General features: G+C 34.2%; 1 protein-coding gene and 1 long non-coding RNA gene across 2 annotated transcripts; both read right to left on the bottom strand.

Annotated features, from left to right (window-relative positions):
* Nucleotides 1-4145: 4145 nt before the first annotated feature.
* On the bottom strand, nt 4146-6415 carry LOC110813175 (uncharacterized). Its single transcript, XR_002539435.2, has 2 exons — nt 6081-6415; nt 4146-5999 (listed from the first exon to the last, which is right to left on the bottom strand). It is a non-coding gene; the product is annotated as an uncharacterized LOC110813175 (long non-coding RNA).
* Nucleotides 6416-21979: 15564 nt separating this feature from the next.
* On the bottom strand, nt 21980-22417 carry LOC148253793 (uncharacterized). Its single transcript, XM_088220499.1, has one exon. It carries the CDS (start codon nt 22415-22417, stop codon nt 21980-21982), a length of 438 nt encoding a protein of 145 aa, XP_088076625.1.
* Between the last annotated feature and the right edge of the window lie 372 nt (nt 22418-22789).

Below are 22789 nucleotides of genomic sequence, written 5' to 3'. Positions count from 1 at the left end.
ATTACTAAGAGACACCACTAAGATCTCTCAACTATCTAGCAAGGAACTCAAGAGTAATAATGCTTGCAATTCATCATCTAGAGTTATTTTCATTATATTCAACTCATTTACTAACTCTTGAAATTTACTCAAGTGTTTTACAATTAATTGTCCACCTTTCAGCTTTATATTGACAAACTTTCTAATGACAAAAGTTTTATTCCGAGCATTTTTCTTCTTATACATATTTTTCAATTTATTTCACAAAACCTGTGTATTACTTATTTGTTTATGTAATGATATACACTATTATTGACCCATTGTTGGATAGTTCCTATAGTTTTTCTATGTATTTTTTCCCAATCATCATTTGATTTTCCCATTGGCTTAACAGTTCTTAACTTAATATAATCATATAAATCCTTAGAATAAAGAAGCTCTTTCATGCTTAACTTCAAAATTGACTACTATGAAAAAGACAATTTTATCATTATATCAGCAAATTCCTCTATCCTAATTCAAACAATTAATCTGAGGCCACAAATCAACCAAGAAATCAATCAACCTTTCTCTTATACCACTTGTTAGGTTTTTTAAATATTCTAATCTTACTTATGTAAATTAAGGCAATCACCAAAATTAATCCACAAATTCCAATTTATAATTCTAAACCAATCAATTTGTAAATTAATACCAATGAAAATAAAGTATCAATCACAAAAATAATGAGTCACATGATTTACGTGGAAAATCCTCTAGTATAGAGGAGAAAACGACGGGTCGAATTTTGAGTCAAGTCCACTATCAAAGTAATCAAGTACAATATTTTGGAGAAAATATATAAATTCCTCCCTAACCAAACTCAATTCCTCTTGAATGGTCACAACAAGAAATTAGACAATAATCCTCCAAAAATTGATTAAAAAATACCAAAGAAAATTACCAAACTTTTGGCATATTTTTCCCTATATCGATTTTTGTGCATGTAACCAAACAAGCCCTTTATTTTTTGCTTTCCTTGGTGCCCATACGTAGAGATGAACCAAATTTAAACCTGTTTTGCTTTTCTTTTCCTTTTTCTGAAAATAAAGCCTTTCTCCCCTTCTTGGTCTGCATGCGTGAGAGAGAGAGAGAGGATTAATTTTTAATGTTGTGTTTTTTTTCGATTTCTGTAAGAGGAAAAATTGAATGTCACTTTTTCTTTCCAATTTCTACATATATATATATACACACACACATACATGGGAGAGTGAAAACCGTTTCCCCCAAATATTGCAGCCTTCCCTTTTTTTTTCTCTTTCTTTATTAATTTCCACGTGGGATGGACAAAACCCAACGTTATTGCCTTTTATTTTTCTTTATGTTTCTATTCGACATTGTATGCCATGACTATTCTTTGTTTTATCTTCTATGTGACTTTTCTTAGGTACGTGCCATGAGAGATGCATCTCCTTCATATCTATGTAATGAGTTTTAGTAGATCTTTAATTTATTTCTTACCTTTAAAAAAAAAACGTAAATCTCCATGTCTACGTGATATTGTGTACCTAAATATGTACATGATATTATTGATATTTTACTTTTATATGAACTTATTCATAAAATAGTAAAGTAATATATTATTTATATTTGAATATAAAAATATATTAATTCATTAACATTCTTTTTATCTTGTTGGATTTTTTATTTATTTGGTGTAAATTGCACTAGATACAATAAATGATTGTTGCTTATGAGTGTGCTTCAGTAATTATTTTGGAGAGTGTATTAAAATAATAATAATTCCACTATTATTGAAGAGGACAACTTCATGACTTCACATATGGAACTCATTTCTGCATTATTGAAATATGTAATCTCCACATTCTTGAAAATTATGCATCTAATCTATTGATGCTCGTCCCTCAGCACCTCAAACTAATTTTAATTGGTGTGTTTTAGGAATCATCTCTAGTGAGACACTAATTAAAATTTTCTTAAAATATCTTGTATTTTGAAATTGTTTATATATAAAACTTCCATTTGAAAATATATATTTTTAAAAAAAAATTTATCAAATAACCTTTTTTAAAAAGAGTGAAAATTTGTTTTCTAAGAAAAACAAACTTTTTAAAGGGATTCATGAGTGAAAAATAAAAATATAAGCTATCAAGATTGAGTTATATAATTTACATAGAAGGTAAGTAAATTAAAAAATTACACTTGGCCTTCAATTTATTTCTCTTCTTATTGATGATCTTATAGTCTTTCATAATTTATTTTACTTTTTTGAGTTACAACATGTTTGAAAACTTAAAAACTCAATTGATATCATTAATACAAAAATAAGTTTATGTCATTCATGAAAATGAATCATGTTAGTTCAATAGTTCTCTCTTTTTCGTGGATGACGAAACTTAATTTTCAAAGCACATATATATAATACGTAAAGGAGCATTAAAGATAAATTGAAAGATTCTCCCCTTACTATGTGCTCCCTATTCTTTTAGTCTTAAAGAACAAGTAAAAACTAAGAATTTTTGTCCTATATTCAACAAAATATCTCAAAAAGCTCACGAAAACTACTCACTAGAACTTTCCTTATTTAACCAAGGATATGAGAATAGTTTTTCTAGTGAAAGGGAATAAGATTCATTCATTACATAGAATTTTTTTCAAAGATTTTTCTCTCCTAAGGAATCATTACTACTATGGATTGATCCCCTCTTTTTCTTCCCATTAATCAAAAAGGTATATCAGATTAAAACGGAATCGTTTTTCCTTTTTGATGTCTCAATGATAAATAAATAAGATAAAAAAAAATAAACAAAAATTTCTTAGTCAAAAGGGGTGTTATCAAAATCATTACCTATCTTTAAAGATATTAAGTAAGTTCAATAGATTGAAATATCAACAATTGTCAAAGATATTCCATAAACATATCACATTGAAGTATCACCAATATTTAAAGATATTTAATAAGTTTATCACATTGAAATATCATCAATTTTCAATGATATCCCATAGACATCTCACTTGGATGTGTAGATTTATATGAAGTATAATGACCAAATATACTCATTTTTCTTTCTGCATAACGAATATCAATCATCATTTGAGAAATATATATCAATTTAGTTAACTCATTATTTACCAACAACTATTTACATTAAGAAATATTAATCAATTAATACAAATATTTTTATTCGTCCATTTCATATATATGTTATCTATAAACATATCATCTTTTTAAGTTCATAATTGTCAAATACCAAATATCAAATATTAGACATTCTTCCTAGTTGTCTATCACACATATTATCATAATTATTTTCGATTTGTATTATTAAAAATATAATAATCAAGAATCTTTATAAATTATTAGTTATATTCCTCAACTTTCTTGAATTTAAAAATGATAACCAAGTGTAAGAAAGTTAACAAGAAAGTACATCGAGAATCTTATAAAGGAATCAAAATTCATTTTTCACCAACTCAAACAAGATTCTTAAAAGTAAGAATTCAAAAAAAAATATTTTTATATGATTTATATTCCAAAATATCATTATTTTTTCAAAAATATCATTTCAGCTTTTATTTATTAAGTGCATCAAATATAATATAAGTGATTAGAATATCTTATGTGATTCGCAGAATCACACTTTCAACCTATTATGTGATGTGGTTTAAATGGTTACATTTCTCAATACATCACATGTCTTGACGTGATAAGAGAATTTTCATCATATAACTTGATGTAATTCAGAGGATCACATATCTTAATACATCAAAAACATTTCAACACATATACTAATATGATTGAAAAAATCTCTTCTCTCAACAATTAAAATTTCATCTATATTGATCTTAATGAATAATATGTTATCTACTTTTTCTCTTGTGAATCCCTTTGTTAAGAAGAATTTACTAAGATGGTAACAAAGCTCAGGGACTGCTTTAAACTATTTAAGGTTTCAATGAGTTATAGACATGATTAGAAAGACATCGATAGAGACCAAGGTGGCACAAATCATCATATGCCACATAGAAACTCATAGAAACATAAAAGCTAATGATCACATGAGGGATCATGGCTACATACACTTAAGGGTTCATGGCCACAAAGAAAATCATGGTTATGTGTGACGTCCCGATGCCAAATAAGGGAACCAACGTGCAACAGAGCAGACATAATAAAAATATTTACATTGTAGTAGAATTGTACATCCATATAAAGTTTATAAAAGACTATATACTGAGGCCCAATTAGCTATCTACATTTCAAAATACAAAATAAGAAATAACTTAGTTACAAAATACTAGCCACAAGTCTAAAATAAAATACAGAGTCTGTTCCAAATTACACTTCCCGAAAGGAATCTAAACATGGCTCTCCAGTACTTTCCTCTAAATCTACATTGGGGGGGAAGGGGGGGGGGGGGGGGTTAAATTTAGGTTAGTTCTAATACTCAGTAAGATAGAATGAAATAACACAATACATGTATGTTTCAAAACCTTCATTGATGCATACTTTAAAAATAGGATCTCTCAATTTAATTAACAAATAAAATCAAATGTCATAGTCAAATCTCATAACCAATATTCATATTCAACTCAAATGTTCATCTCATATAAATTGTTATGAGCACGTTCAATACTGTACTCGATGGGTTTACACAACTCATGCACCCAGAACCAAACTCATTTTCTGGCACAGTTTTAATTACCAGTTATTATCTTAATTAAAATTACACTAATTATAAAGCTATGCGCACAACCGCCTATACCTATTTTCAAAAAGGGCAAACAGGATACCAACTAGTTATGGGTGAATATGCAAATATTTACAAACATACAATCATAGATAACAAATACAAATTTAATTCTCTCATGTCTCTCCATGTCGCCATCATTCATGCTCTTGGGCCCCAGAACATGAACTACATGTCCCATTAAGGAACCAAAACTAGTACCCATAACATAGTGCCTCCTAAATAAATAAGCAAACTAAATACTCTTTGAAAGAAATACAGTGTGTCAAATTTAAACCAGGTGTAGATTTAAATTTTTTACTTTTATTTTATTTGCTTAAATTCTTAGACTTTATTATCTTTCTCTGAATTCATAAATTTTATTATAAGTTTAGAAAATTAAAATCTTAATTCTTCTGAATATTTTAATTTATTTTATGACTTGTGAATTTTCTTATTTTATATTTAAATCCTGATATTACTAAGAGAATTTAACTATTTATTAAGTATAGTTTTTATCCTTACTAATTAGCCCATTTTATCTCAAATAATTTCCATAATCCCAAATTTTAAAAATTTCCTTTTTCTTTTTACTTTGCCCGTGTCTAAGGGTAATTTCCAAACTGTTATCGGTGTCCATCAATGTCCCACGCATGCTCGCAAGCTGCAGGATAGCACACGCCCTGCAGCAACAGCACCTTGGTCCCGCATGCTTGTGACAGAACCATTCGGTTCAAATTCCTTGAAAATTATTTTCTACTTTCTTTGTTTTCTAAGCATCAATCACCAACACCCATTCACTCTTTTCATTCATGCATCAAAAATATCATCCTAATTTGTAAAAATCACATTTCATGAGACACACACACATTAGCTTAACATATGCAACATCACCAAATTAATTTAAGCAGTTTAATCGTCAAATGTATCTAAATATCTCAAATCATGCATCAACAAGATTTCTACCCATCTTACCCATTAATCGCACGAGACGGGAAGCTACATCGCACAAAGAATATGCTAAAAATTCAAGAATTCTTCTTTGAAACTCACAATAGTTGTGCTTGCAGAGCAGAAAGATGATTTTGAGTTGAAAAGTTGTTTTAGTTTTGGAAATAAAATCCTAACACTCCTAACACATTATCTTCATGATTGACTATGAATTTTTGAAAGGAAACACAAAACAGAAGTGAAATTGGATGAAGAACAGATGCTTATCTTAATAGAGGTGTCGTTCAGGTGCAGCAGCAACGATTTTGGGTTTTGGAGCTTCCTGCTACAATTTGAGAGCTGGATTTTTGTGTAGAAGTGATCGTAAAACATTAAAGAGATAAATAACACAATTCAGAAGAAGAAGAAGAAATAACTTACCTCGGCGAGAAGAAGTATCCCCCCTCTGTTACGCACACAAAACGTATACTCTATTCTGGTGTGTCATTCTCTCTCTCTCTCTCTTTATTGTTTTTTGCTCTCAACCTCCCCGCTCACTCACTTGTTTAACTGGAATTTTGGGTTTAAAGAAGATGAAGACAAAATTGTGAAGAGAAGGAAGCTTTTAACTGAATTTGGCCTATCATCTGACTGTCCAAACACATGTGCGACATCATAGCCGTTGGTGCTTTCGGTGGCCGACCAAGGCTGGCACGAAAGGCCGAATTTTTTTCGACACCTGGTTAGTCCTCACAACAACCCCCCATGTGGCTCGGTTATGGCCACAATTGTAGTGTTAGTAGGTGTTTGGTTTATATTTATATTATGCATATATAATTATATACATATACACACATAAATACATCTATATATTTATTCCTATGTTTATATATTTATAAATATATATTTATTCATTTATGTATTCTGCATATGTTTACTTATACATACCTACATCTATAAAAACTAAATGAATTTATACATGTGTTTATTTATTCGTACCCACATCTATAAAAATTTACTTCAGAATATTTCTTTTATTAAAATTTTTATAGGTTCAATTTTTTTTCGCATCCAAAAAATTTTAATTAAAATTTTAATTTATTTTAATTTCTCTTTATTTAAATTAAAGAATATATTTACCAGTAAACAAATTATATAATTAAAAAATTTTATTAAATAAAGGTATACGATAGCACATACCTGCCTACTACACTATGTGAGCTTAAAAGGTCTCGACCATATTAAGGGAGAGCAAGGAACATCTTGATAGTGCCTAAAAATTACATTATTATCACACACTTTTGGGTTGTTAAATTTCATTGTATGCTATCTAATCCGAACTAGTTTTTATGTTTTATCACAGGACATGATATAAGGACGAAACGAGAAAAAATAATATAAAAAGAGAAAGAGTTCGTGAAAAGTGTAATCAATTAAAAAACAAGCCTTGTACAAGGCTTGGGTCCAACAGACAGAAAACTTAGCTTTGGACAATAGTAAGAGTCACGCACAATAACAGATTTAAATTGAAACTTGAGTTTTTGAAATATGAAAAAGATATCATTCCAGCAAAGATTTGGGACTGAAAATCGAGAAAAAAATATTTTCAGAACGCTTAGATAAGCCAAAAATTAAGGAAAATGATCCTAATCAACACAAGGAAAAACCTTAGCCCCTTTCTATAAAAATAGTGGTGGCCAAGCATGTTGATCATCATTATTCTTCCCGACGCCGCATAAAACTTCAACGGCAAATTCTACACCCTCTTTTCGACTCCTTCCTTCTCTTTAATCATAAAAAAAGACTCTTTTGTATTGAAATCCACCATGAGTGGCTAGTTTATTTCTTTTTCCTATTTGTTAGATCTAACAAACTCCAATAATTTATTTGTGATATCTAATCAAATTAATTTGAGTTTTATTTCAAATATGATATTTATTTACATCCTGCACCTTTATATATTTGTTGTTTTGAATTTATTTGAACAAGGCACGTCATACGAGAAGAGAAATCGCAAGTAGCTAGCCGAACTCCTCAAATCCGTAATTGTTAGAGTGATTCTGGCATCTATTAATGATCAATACTGCACTGAGGAGGTAAGTCATCTAGCTGACCAGTTCACGCGAATAAATCCGGTAACTTGAATCAGGTCCTTCTAGCTCTCAAGGCCTTTAATAAGTTAAATTCTGTGGACATCCTCGGGAACAACAACCAGCTACTCCAAAATAAGTTATATCTCTTGAAGAAATTGTTAAATTACTTGTTAATAACACTAAACAATTTCAACAGTAGATAAGAGAAAACATTCAGAATTTTGAGACGTAAGTGAGCCAATTAGTAGCATCTAGCAAAGTACCTTCTCAAACTGAGGTCAATCCAAGGCAAAATATATGTGCTATCACATTGAGAAGTGGTAAGGAACTACTGGAAACTTTCAGCCTTGGGCAAGGCTTACCGAAAAGAACAGAACTAAAAGTCGTAGTTGATGGCAAGACACATAAAATAAACCCAAATTCTGATTAGCTAGCACAATTTAAAATCCCTCCATTTCTACAAATATTCGCACAATTAAGGAAGGAAAAAGAAGAGAAAGAGATCCTAGAAACTTTATGCAAGGATAAGGTAAACATTCTTTTACTCAATGCAATTAAATAAGTATGTCGATATGTCAAGTTTTTAAAGGAGCTGTGCACCAACAAGAAAATGTTGAATTGCAATGAAAAGGTAAGTGTGGGGGGGGGGGGAGAATGTTTAAGCTATATTCATAGGAAACTACCCCTCAAATGCAAGGACAAAGATGTGTTTCTTATTTCTTGTAAGATAGGCACTTTGGGCATAAAGAAAGCCATGTGTGATTTAGGAACATCAATAAATATTATGCCATTGTCTATTTACCCAAAATTAAAAGCTAGTCCATAAAAAGAAATGAATGTTATAATTCAGCTAGCCGATAGATTAGTTGTTTATCCTGATGGAGTTCTAGAGGATGTGCTTATCAAAGTTGATAATGTCATTTTTCCTGCTAATTTTTATGAGTTGCATATAGAGGATGATAAATCATCTAATATCTATGATATTTTGCTAGGAAGACCTTTCCTTAGTACAACTAAAAAAAACATAGATGTGTAGGATGGTACACTCATTATGGAATTTGATGGAGAAATTGTAAAAAGTGTTTATGATGATATGAAGTATCCTAGTGATGTGTCTTGTGTGTATGGTGTTGATACTATAGATCCTCTAAGTAAAAAATATTTTGATCCAAGACATGATGATAAGTTGAACATTGTGCTTTCTAATGATTTTGATATGGACAATTTAAAATTTTTTTGAAAAGGATCTTATTGCTAAAGAAAATCCACAAAATATGATGTTCAATTTGGTGGCACTTAAACCTTAAAAAGACAATGCATCGTGTGTTCACTTTCTTATTTATGACACAAAACTTCTACCTTCTATTTTGTAGGAACCAAAATTGGAGCCCAACCCGCCGCATGAACATTCGAAATATGTGTTCTTGGGAGGCTAGGAGACACTTCTAATGATAAGTTCTAACGAACTAACCAAGCTAGAAGAAGAAAAATTGAATAGAGTGCTTAAAAATTAATAATGCCTGGCCTAGGCCATTAAATAAGGGCGCTTAATGGGAGGCAATCCATTTATTTTTCTCTTTCTTTCTTTTCTTTCGAATTTATTAACATTAGTGATTTTAATTTATTTACAATATTTTTCTCTAAGTTAACATGAGTTTTATGGTGATAGAGTATAAGAATAGGGAATTCAGGTGATAGAACTAAAAAGGAAGCCAACTTTGGAACGGTCGAACAAGCCTTGCCCAAGGCTAGTGCGAGCTCATAAACCATGTTTGTGTGCTATCAATCGATTACTTCTAGTGTAGGAAGCATGGCCGTGTGACATTAATACACATTCCTTACCCATAATGCATGACCGTGCGTTATCATCTAGACATTTTTGCAAGGGAAGCATGGCCGTATACATGGGAGGCATGACCGCGTGTCATTCCACACATAAGCCTTGCCCAAGGCTTATATAACTAAAACCCATTTTAACCTTTCAAAACCAAAACCAAAAACCCTAACACCCCTATTAATTACTTTTAGCGGCGCCACCCCCTCTTTCCTTAACGCAGTTGCTCACCCAAACCGAGCGCACATCAACACGCCCACAAAACTGATGACCATCAATGGAGTCTTCTTTCCCTTCTCTTTTTCCTTTCATTTTCATTTTTTTTTGTACTATTGTTTTCTTATTTATTTCTTTTATGTTTTCTACACTGCATACTACTTATCTTACATTACATTGAGGATAATGTGTCCATTAAGTGTGTGGGAGTGGTTAGCACTTGCATTAGGTTATGAATACATGCTGCCACACATCCTTAGCCTTACCCACATCACACATATTCTGTATTTTATGTCTTAAGTAGCTATTCTTCCTTTTTCTTTTTAGCATCTCATTCTAGGTATTTAGACCTTGCCTAATTTTTGCCACACCAACTACACCTCTAACAATTTTTGTTCCAATCTTCACAACTATCTTTATTATTTTTAAGCAACTCAAATGGCATATTACAAAAATTGAATTGTACTTATCACCATCTCCTAGGAATTATAGCTTGTTTTTCATCTTTTCACACCTTATATACTTATATTTGATTGTGTATTTTAAACATGACTTGTGTGAGGATTGTCTATTCAATAATTTAATTTTCTCCCATTTTTGGGTGAATGTCAGTACTTATAAAAGACCCTACTATAAATTGTCTAGATTTGTGTGCTTATAATTATATGGTTCATGTCTAGGACTAAAGAATAAAAACAAACCTAAGGTTTAGATGAATAGAACAAATTGACTAGCATGTGATGGGTGAGATGGAGCATAAAACGCACTCACAGTACTTGAAATCGATGTTAACTGAGTAATCGTGTGACATCCCAAGTGCTAATTAAGGCAAATGGGTGTTAGATACAGATTCAGAATAACAAGTACATGATAAAATTTATCCAGCGGAACAAAATCATTATAAATCCCTTACAAAAAATATATGAGTTCCAATACATACATATATTGATGCTAGAAGTGGCTGCAAAATACAAAACAAAACATAAGGGCCACTTCTTTCATTATGTTATTAGATTCATCAGAGTGCGGGAACAATCATGCACTCAGACTTGTGGATCCGCAGGATCCTCATAGACTTCCAAGTGTAGGTCAGCCTGCAGTTCCTAACTTTCTTCCTTATCGGGGAGGGGGAGGGGCATGGAAAGAATGAGTTCCATATGCTGAGTAAGGAATACAATATTAAATTAATATCATAAGATTTTAAAATTTAATTATTCTATCTTACAATTTACTTCCTCGTTTACCTATCTCACATTATGGAAAACTATTTATTTGTTAAGAAAATGATACATTAATACAGAAAATCAAATAAATCATGAAATGCATATATTTTTGTGTCATGTTTCGTGAAGTCGTTACAACTTTCATCTCTGAGGGTAGATACAGATTTCTAACTACCCAAGTAGAATGACCAGATCAGATACAAATACGACAATTTGTTCATGCCCATTTTCGGTTGGCCAAACTATGGTACGATCTATGACCACGGTAGTACCAGCTATAATACCCCTAACAGATATCTACGGTAACGACATTACTTAGCCACAGGTGACCCCTACAGATAGTATGATACCACTCTCGTCAGAGGGTACGTCGTCATCCACTAGGAGCGGTGCTCTTATGTCTTTCAAGACTAGATAGGAGAGGGAGAAAAAGATACCACGAAGGGCAAGGGGAACAAATACCCCTCAGAGATAAAAAGCCTAACGACTCACTTAATGCAATATATATGTCAATACATATACATTTCGGACCACACATGCTTTATTCCACTTTTTTCTTTTTCTTTTCTTTTATACTTTTTACTGTTACCAATTACATATTATATTTATTACATGCAAATTAATCAAGTATCTGTAATTCACATAGCATGCTTGAAAACAAGAACAATTTGATTTAACTAAACATAGAGGCATACAAAACAAGTAAAATAATGATCATATTAATTTGGTTTAGCTAAAAATACTCCTTAAGACGTCGAAAGAAATTTTAGATTTCTTACCGAAACCTTGATGTTTTCTCCTTCACTGTTCTCCTTTCTTTCTCTTCTTTTCTCACTAGACTACTATTTCTCTCTTTATCTCTAAACCTTTAAAAAATGGAAGAATGGGAGTGTGGAGAGGAAGGGAAGGACGAGGACAATTTATAGAGTTTTGAAATTGTCAAATTCGCACCAAGTGGCAAAATTCAGTGAAGAGAGAGGAGAAAAAGATGCTCGAAAGAAAAAATAAGGGAGGAGGGCCTCCTCCACCGGCGGTGGCAGTGCACCGTGTAAGGCAATGGCACACCGCAAGTGCCACGGCCTCCTGTCGTGCGTGCAGGGCCTAGGCGTGCTTGGCGCTGTGCGCACAGGGCCTATCCGCGCAGGCTTACTGTGCAGATGGCGTGCGCACAGTGTGCAGCGTCTATCTGTGAGCAATGTGACGTGCGAATGGCCCGTCTGCGCGAGACAAGATGCACGCAGGTTCTAACCCCATGCCTTACGCGTGGTTGAGACGTGTGCGTTGTGTGCATGTCCCACAAGTGTGTGCGTGCGCACATCCCGTGGCCACTCTGTGAGCAACTAGACTCCTCGCGAAATTTTCCCGACGAATTTTCTTCTCAAATCATCATTTTCTAATTTTTTTCTAAATTTTCATATTTAAAAATTTATAATTTTCTCTCATGTCGTGTTTGGATATTAGTCAAAGTAGTTATTTATAGGTGTGGTTCTCTGATATCTATCCTGCAGACTACTAGTTAATGGTTATTTTTACAACTTGATGATTGAGATGTAACAGGCAAATTATGATGGAATGATAGGGAATAAATGGGTTAAAAGTGAAGGGTTGAGAGTTAGAGACTTGTACTTTGTAGTGCTTGGGGGCAAACACAAGATCAGAGTGGGAAGTTTGATAGTGCCTAAAAATGACATTATTATCACCCACTTTTGGGTTGTTAAACTTGATAGTATGCTATCTAATTCGAGTTATTTTCTATGTTTTGTTGCAGGATAGGATATCAGGACAAGATGAGAAAAAAGGAAGAGTTCGTGAAAAGAGTCATTAGCGTAGAAACAAGCCTTAAGCAAGGCTTGTGTCCATCAGACAGACAACTTAGCTTTGAGCAAGGCTAAGAGTCATGCACAGTAGCAAATTTAAATTAAAATGTGCACTTTTTAAATATGAAAAAAGATATCATTTCAACCAAGACCCAAGGATGAAAATCAAGGAAAATAATTCTGGAAAGCTTGGGATAAGCCAAAAATCAAGAAAAAAGATCCAAATCAATAAAAGAAAAAAAAATCCTAGCCCCTTTTCTATAAAATGGCGGTTGCCAAACAGGTTGATCATCATTCTTCTTCCTGATGCCACACAGAGCTTCAACGACATATTCCACACTCGTTTTTCATTTTCTTCCTTCTTTTTGATCATTAAAAAAAATTATTTTGTAGTACAATCTACCATGAGTGGCTAGTTTATTTCTTTTTCCTAGTTGATAGATCTTGTAAAATCCAGCAACATATTTGTAAAATCTAATCAAATTAATTTGAGTTTTATTTTAGATATGGTATTTATTTACATCCTACACCTATATATATTTGATGTTGTAAATTCGTTTGAACAGGGCCTATCATACGAGAAAAAAAATAGCAAGTAAGTATGCAAACTAATCAAATCCATAATTGTTTGAGTAATTTCAGCACGTAGTAATGATTAGTGCTGCACTAAGGAGGTAAGTCATCTAGTTGACCAGTTCACGCGGATGAATCCAGCAACTTGAATCAAGTCCGTCTAGCTCTCAAAGCCATTAACAAGCTAAATCCTGTTGACATTCCTAGGACTACTTGGCAGCAAAGAACCAACTAACAAATGTTCCTTGGTTGGTTTAAGAATGAGGAAGGATTGGTTGTCAAAATATTTTCAACAACTATGACTAATTTGCCATATTTTGGGTGAAATGAATCCTTTCATCTATGAGCAACTATGTTACTAGAGCTAGCTATTTCGTCGACTAGGAATCCTTCTCATAATTTATTTAGTTATAACTTACAGCCAAGAGTTTGGTTTAAATTACTTTGCTTATTTCTTATTTCATATTTTACATTGATGTTGAATATATAAAAACCCCCTTTTTATTTGCTTTTTATTCATTGGTCAAGGAAAAAAACTAGTTTCCAATTCTCTATGGATTCGACCCTTCTTACCTCTACTGCAATATTGTTTTCTTGGTTAATTAGGAATTTATTTTTGTTGGATTTGACGCCCATCACAACTCAAGATGGAGCTCACGGCCTCATGAGCTTAAGAGGTCACAATTTAGGCCTTATGAATGATAAAGGTTGGTGAGGTCCATTCAAAGGGAGATCCTTACAGCAAGTTCCAAATAAATGCAAATCAAAACTAAATTAAAGTTGGGCAAAGTCAACATAGAGAGAAGTCTAAGATAGATCTAGTTCAAGGTGTTGATGGTTAAATGGATGGAGTACCATTACATCAAGTAGAGCAAGGACAAGATCATTGGCCAATAAAATCAAGAAAGATTTTCAAGTTTATATTGAAAGATGGATCAATAAAGAAAGAAGTATTGGGCTAAATTTAGAAGGCCTTAAAGCTAGAAGCACAAATAATGTAGAACTCAGAATCAACAATGCAATCTAAAACCTCATGTATAACATCAACATGCATAAACTTAAACCTATAAGTAAACCCTCCTTATTTAACGTACAATCAACAATATGAAGAAAAACTAAGGTAACTGGGAATTAAGAAATCTTGAATTGAAAAGCCATTATGAGCTTACCTCTATAAGTAGATATAATTCCTAGCTCAACGAGAAAGTTGAAGAACCTCCCTAAAGAGCATGCACAATCAGCGTACTAAAAGTAAAATAATCCTTGAATTTGATTAATTTTAAAGTGATGTATGACAACCTAATGATGAGGCCTTTATATAGGCATTCAGCAGAACTAGTTCTACTTGAACTCAAAAAGTAAAATCTAAGAATAATTCTAATTACCTATAAGTAAACCCTAAACACATAAACCAAGTGGAATTAAAAATATTCTCTCTTGATAAGGGGTGGTGTTGTGGCTGAATTCTCCATGGTTTATTTGACTTGGATTTGGTCTTTAATATTTAATCAATTTTTGTTATAGAGGTTGAGTTGAAGATGCTTTAAAAGGTTCCAAATTAAAGCATAAAACAATTCCTCTTCCATGAGAAAATCAAGGAGAAAATCTATGGGAAAATTTAGGAAAAAATCCAAGAGAAGATCTAGAAACAAATTCAAGAGAAAATTTAGGAGAAAATCGAGGAAAAAAATTGAAGAGAAAACCTAGGAAAAAAATCTAAGAGAAGATCTAAAAGAAAATCTTGGATTTTCTACCATGCGATGAATAAGAGTGTAATCCTAGCAATGGTTTGTAATAATAGGGTTCTTCTTCTTTTGTTGTGACAACGACTTTAAATTGATAAAGAATATCAATTTTAATGATATAAATCTCTTGAAACCTTTTCTTACTTGGTAAGATAAGGGTTCTTGAATTCTTATGAGATTTTGTTGAAGTTGAAACAGATTCATGAGGAGAGTTGTGTTCGATTGTGTAAGAATGAATAATCAAGTGTCCAAAATCTTTAGAACCCTTATTATTTATATGATTAATGTGCCTTAAAAGAGATGAGTGTCAAGTTATGACTTTTCCAGCAAGCGTAGATGACCCCCTCATGTGAAATACTCAAGAGTCGATGATTAGAAGGACTTTTGTCACTGTTTGGTTATAATCATCTTTTCCGTGGGATTTTAGTGTGAGTTGTCCTCCCCTTCTTTTCTCACATCAATGCCCCTTCTTCAAAATGATTTTTTCTCCAATTGGGACATTCTCATGTAATTATTTGACCAACTCTATTTTTTATAAGAAAGAAATAACACCACTAGAGAAAGAAATGTTAGGATTAGATGGTCTCTTTTCTTTCTTCCAACAAGGGGTCATCATGTTCTCTTTATCCTGTGGCATTATTGTTTTCTTCTCTGATGGTGTCACTTTTTCTTTCTTTGGGGGCTTTATTTTTGTAACACCCCACTAACCTTTGTGCTAGATTTTTATTTGGAACCCATATTTATTCGGGCCCTAAGGCCGCTTGAACACTTTAAATTACCTCTTAATTTTTATGTCGTATCTCATAAATTTAAATTCGTAGCTTTAATTTTATTTTGAAAAATTGTATTTTATAATTTTGATATTTTTTTCAATTTTATTATTTTTGTTATATTTGTTCAAAAATAATTTTTCAGGAGAAGAGACAAAAAAAAAGGGGCAGAATCCCGTGGGAAAATGCCTGCAAAAAAAACCCACCTGTGCAGGCATTACACGCCACGAGTGTGTGCGTACAGGTGGCTAACATAAGACGTGTGCACTGTGCGCATGTCTCGTCTGTGCAGGGTGTGAGGCCAGTCTACGCGTGCGTCCTATCGCGGTAGACAGACAAATCTGAGCGGGCAGACTAGTGCAACACCATAAGCCATATACGCGCGTTGTCCGTGCAATAAGCTTGCGCGGTAAGCCTATGCGCATGGACCTGCGTGTGGTAGGATAGGTCGGCATGCTTGCAGGCTAGGTCTGCAGTGCGCGACAAACATGGGGAGGCACACTACTACCTCGGGCAATGTGCCACTACCCCTTGAGCACCGTGTGCTACCTTGGGCAGTGTGCCACCCCCAGTTGGGAGGTTCTTCCTTATTTTTTATGCCGCCATCTTGTTGCATCACATCACTCTTTTTCCACTCAACTTTCTCTCTCTTCCCCATATTTCACCGCTTGGCGCAAATATGATAGTCCCCATTCTCTATAAATAGGGACCCCTCCTTCAATTTCATTCTTCCATTCTCCAAGAGCTCAGAGAGAAAGAAAGTGATCTACAGAGAGAAGGAGAGGAGAAGAAGAAGAAAGGTGTAGGAAAACTTCAAGGTTTCGATAAGAAATTTAGTATTTTCTTGGACATCTTAGGGAGCGTTTCTAAAAATTAAAACTATGATGCTTGAAATTTATGATTTGTATGTTTTATGTTTAATTGTTTAAATGAAGTGAATTTTACTTGATAAAACATGTTATAAGATTATATAGGCACTTGGTGATTTGCATGTGATTTAAATTACATGAATTTGGTGATAATTTTCTAAAATACGAAAAGGAGATTAAGCATGAAATGGTATGAAAAATATGTATCTATATTGACATGCATAATGCATCAAGTTTCTTGTTAGGCTTTTTATCTCTAAGGAGTTTCTGTGTCTTCCTCCTCCATCTGGTCTTGAAAGATGTGAGAGGACTGCTCCCTGTGGATGAAGACGTACCCTCTGACGAGAGTGGAGATGCGAATTATCTATGAGAGGTCACCTTTGGCTAAGTACTACTGTGACTATAGACTATCTAATAGCATAACTGTAGTTGACACGACTGTGGTCATAGATCGTGTCATAGTTTGGCAAGCCAAAAATGTACCATGGGAAAATTGCCGTTATGTATATATGATATGGTCATTCCACATTAGTAGTCAAAAATCCATATATGCCCTCAGTAGATAGACGTCGGAACGACTTCGCGAAGCATGACACGAAACTCTAAGCATTTCATGATTTATTTGATTTTCTCTATTATCAGCATAATTGATTGATTGATGTGACTATGACATGATGAATCTGGTGTTTTCTTTAATAAATAAACTGTATTCATAAAGTAAGAAAGGACCCTGACATGACCCGTGATAGTAAGTGTTGATGATATAATTATTCACTTTTAAAATCTTACAATGTTATTTAAATACTGTTTTCCTTACAGAGCATATAGAACTCACTCTTTTCATGCCCCCCAGATAAGGAAGATAGTGAGGAACCGATCGCTGACCTACCCCTTGAATTCTATGAGGATCCCGTGGATCCACAAACCTTGAGTGCATGGCTTGTCCCGCACTTTGATGAGTCCATTCACATAATGATAGAAGTGGCCCTTTTTGTATTTTGATATTTTATATTTTGTTGTCACTTCTAGCCTCAGTTACACATGTGTAATTGGAAATCATATATTTTGGTAAAAGATTTGTAATAATTTACTCTGCTACATATAATTATTTATCATGCATTCATAATCTGTTTTTGTATCTGGCACCCTCATGCCTTAATTAGCATTTGGGATGGCACAATTTTTCTCTTGATTAAATCATCTTTTCTCCACATCATCACTGGGATGGCCTTTCTCCTCCTGAATTAAGCTCTCGACTCTTGATGAAGTAGTAGGGAAGAAAGAGACTCGCCTATACAAGATATCTCTGCACCATTAAGAATCCATGCCCAAAACAGATTCTTCTTTGGAATTTTGATTAATTATTCAATACTAAGGAGAAAGCTACTTGTGGCTAAGAAGAATAGTGCTAGAAGAGAACAAAAAATGCATCCTACAAAGAAAAGAACTCGCAGGAAGAGCTCTAAAGGCAAAAAAATTCTTGCCCGCACAAAAATCCTACCCGAGGGAGACTTCTAACTTATCTTCCTTTTGGTGACTGAATTAAAGGCAAACTAGAGTTTTTTTTTTTAATAGAGTTTCAACTAAAGTAATAAACTACATGCATAAGAATTCTACTTCAAAGAAGCAATAAGAATACAAGGTGAATTCAACCAAAAGATTCTTACCCAAATTCCCATCCTTAATTTTCTTGTGGATAATGTTGGATTATTTCTTAAACTTTTTTTCCTTAGATTTTCTCTTATATTTTCTCTTGGATTGTTTCTGTGACATCCCAAGTGCTAATTAAGGCAAATGGGTATCAGATACAGATTCAAAATAACGACTACATGATAAAATTTATGGATTAGAATCAAACCATAACAAATCCCATACAAATATACATAATGTTCCAAATACATACATAAACTTAGGCCAGAAGTGGCTACAAAGTACAAAAAATAAGGGCCACTTCTTTCACTATGCTATTAAATTCATCAGAGTGTGGGAATAGTTATGCACTTAGACTTGTGGATCCACGGGATCCTCATAGACGTCCAATGGTAGGTCTGCTCGTGGTTCCTCATTTTCTTTCTCATCTAGGGGGACATGGAAAGAGTGAGTTACATGTGCTCAGTAAGGAAAACAATATTAAATTAATATCGTAAGATTTCAAAAGTTTATTATTTTATCTTACTATTTAGCTTCCTTGTTTACCTATCTCACCATTATGAAAATCATTTGTTTAAATACGAAAATGGCACGTTAGCACAAAAGATCAAATATACATCATGTCAGATAATAGAGAAAATCAAATAAATCATAAAATGCACAAATTTTTCGTATCATGCTTAGCAAAGTCGTTACAAACTTCCATCTCTGAGGGCAGATACATATCTCCAACTCTCCAAATGGAATGACCAGATCAGATATAGATACGGTAATTTGCTTAGGCCCACTTCCGGCTGGCCAAACCATGGTGCGATCTATGACCACGGCCGCACCAACCATAATGGTCCTAATATATATCTATAGTCACGACATTACTTAGCCATGTGTGACCCCTACAGATAGTGTGATACCACTCTCGTCAGAGGGCACGCCGTCATCCACTGGGAGCGGTTCTCTTATATATTTTCAGACTAGATAGAAGAGGGGGAAAGAGATACCCCAAAGGGCAAGGGGAACCGATACCCCTCAAAGATAAAAAGCTTAACGAGACACTTGATGCAATATGCATGTCCATACAGATACACTTCAGACTGTACATGTTTCATTCTACTTTTCTCTTTTTCTTTTCTTTTTACTCTTATTATTACGGACTACATACTACATTTATTACATAAAAATTCATCAAGTGTCTATAATTCATATAGCATGCTTGAAAACTAGAACAATTTGACTCATTTGAACATAGAGGCATACAGTACAGGAAAAATAACAATCATATTAAATTTGCTTATCTAAAAATACTCCGTAAGATGTCGAAAGTAATACTAGATTCCTTACCGAAACCTTGATGATTTCTTATTCACCATTTTTCTTTCTTTCTCTTCTTCTCTCGCTAGTTTACTATCTCTCTCTAAACCTTGAAAAATGGAAGTTTGGAGAGGAAAGGAAGGGGGAAATTTATAAAATTTCAGAATTGTTAGATTCGCAACAAGTGGCAAAATTCGATGAAGAGAGAGGAGAAAAAGATTATTGGCACAAAAAATTAGGGAGGAAATTTTCGTCCACCGATGGTGGCGGCGTACTGCCCAAGGCCGCAGCGGTCCCTGCCTGAGGTGGCAGAGCCCAATGTAGGTGCACAAGCTTGCTACTGTGCGAGCATGGGCTAGCCTACATGCGTAGAGGCCCCAAGTGCACAGGGCCTATTTACGCAGGCTTGCTATGTGGACGGCGCATGCCCAGTGTGCTGTACCAGTGCATGTGCAAAGTGATGCGCAAACGGCTCGCTTGTGCATGAGGACGCGCGAACAAGTCCTTACTCGACACCGTGCCCGCGGAAGGGACGAGCACGCTGTGCGCGCGTCCTGTGTAGGCATGCGTGGAGAAGGGACATGTGTGCTGTGCGCACATCCCGTGCCCGCTGGCATGCAGATGGGTCGTATGCACTAGGCGCACGCCCCATGACCATTATGCTTACATGTGCATGCACATAGTGCCTAGCACTGATTCGGGCAACCGTTTTCTCGCGATATTTTTTTCGTAAGTAGGTTTTCTCCCGTTTCACCGTTTTTCGATTTTTTTCTAAATTTTTCTTTTAAAATAAAATAATAATAAAATTAATGAAATAAATAAAATATTAAAAATAAAAATAGATTAAAATCACAGATCTAAAGAATAAAGTAAGTTCATTTAAATTTAAGGCGGCCAAACACTCGAATGAACAGAGTTTCTAAATCATTTTAACACAGTGATAGGGGGTGCTACAGGAGCTGTCCTCTCACGTCTTTTCATACTAGATTGGGGAACAAACAGAACCCTTTAGAGATAAAAAGTCTAAGGAATCATATTAATTTAGAAACCATGCATGAAACATCAATATTGATTTCTCATTTTTGTCAAATAACATCAAGCTTGTTGCATCATCTCTTATCATGCCATCATGTTCATTTTGTTTACTTATTTACTTGTTTAGTATGATATAAAGCATGTAATATCATGGAATATATGCGTAAATATACTAAAGCCATTGCAATAATCGAACATGTAACAAGCCATGTTATATTCATGCAATATTTTATTTATTAGTCTAAAAATATTCCTTAGAACGTACAAATAAATACCAAGTTTCCTTACCAAAAGCTTGAAGTCTTTCCTACACCGCTATTCCTTCTCTTCTTTTCTTTTCTCTCTCTCTAGTATTGCTTTTGTGAATGAAAAATGAAGATGAAGTGATGAAAGAGTGGTGGGAAAGGTCCCTATTTATAGAAAAAGAAAATCCTTGGATTTTTGCCAACTAGCGCAAATCCATGAGGAGAGAGGGAGGAAAAAAGTGACCGATGCGACGCGACAACTAACGGACATGACTGATGGACTGCTGATAAGATGATGTGATGGTGGCATGAAGATAAAAAGCATGCTGGCTGAGGGACGGCGCACGCCTCCCAAACAGAGGTGGCGCGTAAGCCGAACGGTAGCACACGCACCCCAAGGGGCAGCACACATGACCCAAACTTGTCACGCGTGTAGACTATGCACCTAGAGCCTTGCACAAATGGGAGGTGCGCACAGGCACACATCCGACAAGCAGTGCGCACGAGCGTGTGTACAGCCTACGGGGCCCGCACAGGCGGGGAATAACTTCCCCCAGCTTTTTTTATAGAATTTCTCTATTGTTTTTCCTTAAATTTAAAAATTAATGAAAATAAGCAATTATAATAATAAGTATGCAAAATAATTTTAATTTTAAACCCAATTTCATGCGAAAATTATAAGCATAAATTTAAAGAGTTAATGATCTTAGCACCCGAATAAATAGAGGTTTTACATAAAAATTAAGTGTGAAGGTTTTATGGTGTTACATTTCCCCCACCTTTAAAAATTTGGTCCTCCAAATTTGTTATAAATAAGTGTGGAAATTTCTCTCATATTTTTTTTCCGGTTCCCACGTCGACTCTTCAGGAGTGTGGTGCTACCACTGCACCTTAACCATATGAATTCTCTTGTTGTGCAAGACTTTATCGATCCAATCAAGGATCACAGTTGGAAATTCCTCCTAAGTCATGTTTACTTGGACCTGCATTTCTTGTTGTGGGATAATGTTAGAAGGGTCAGGGTGGTACTTTTTAAGCATAGAGATGTGAAAAACATCATGCAAACCCGTGAATTCTAGAGGTAGAACAAGACAGTACGCCACAGGTCTGATATACTCCATGATAATAAAAGGTCCCATAAATCGAGGGCTCAACTTACTCTTCTTACTAAATCGCATTTTACCTTTGTAAGGAAAGATATTGAGGAAGACATGATCGCCAACAGAAAACTCCAATGGTCTCCTATAGCTGTTAGTGTAGCTTTTATGATGACTCTGAGCAATGGTGACTTTCTCAATGATTTCCTGAATGTAGTTTGGTCCCAAGTGACAGTTTCTAACCTCGTTGCAGCAAGTTGGGGAACGATAAAGCCTACCATTTAGGGCTTCATATGGAGCCATGTCAATGCAATGATAACTATTATTATAAATAAATTCACATAAAGAGAGATACTCATACCAATTATCACCAAAGTCGAGAACACAAGCGCATAATATATTCTCTAGTTTCTGGATGGTACGTTCAGACTGGCCATCAGTTTATAGGTGATTGGCTATACTGAAGTATAATCCCAAACCAAAGGCTTCCTTAAGATAGTCCTAGAAATGGGAGGTGAATCAAGAGTCTCTGTTTGAAACAATAGAAGAGGGAACACTGTGAAGTCGAACAATCTCCTCGATGTACAGACGGGCTAACTTGATGGTGGAGTCAGTTCTTATGATAGATAGAAAATGGGAGGTCTTGGTCAACCTATCATCAATGACCCAAATTGC

Source organism: Carica papaya, chromosome 5 (genome assembly GCF_054855325.1).
Source record: "Carica papaya isolate Zhongbai chromosome 5, ASM5485532v1, whole genome shotgun sequence".
In the NCBI taxonomy this organism is placed as follows: domain Eukaryota; kingdom Viridiplantae; phylum Streptophyta; class Magnoliopsida; order Brassicales; family Caricaceae; genus Carica; species Carica papaya.
This window is presented reverse-complemented; position numbering and strand designations above follow the sequence as displayed.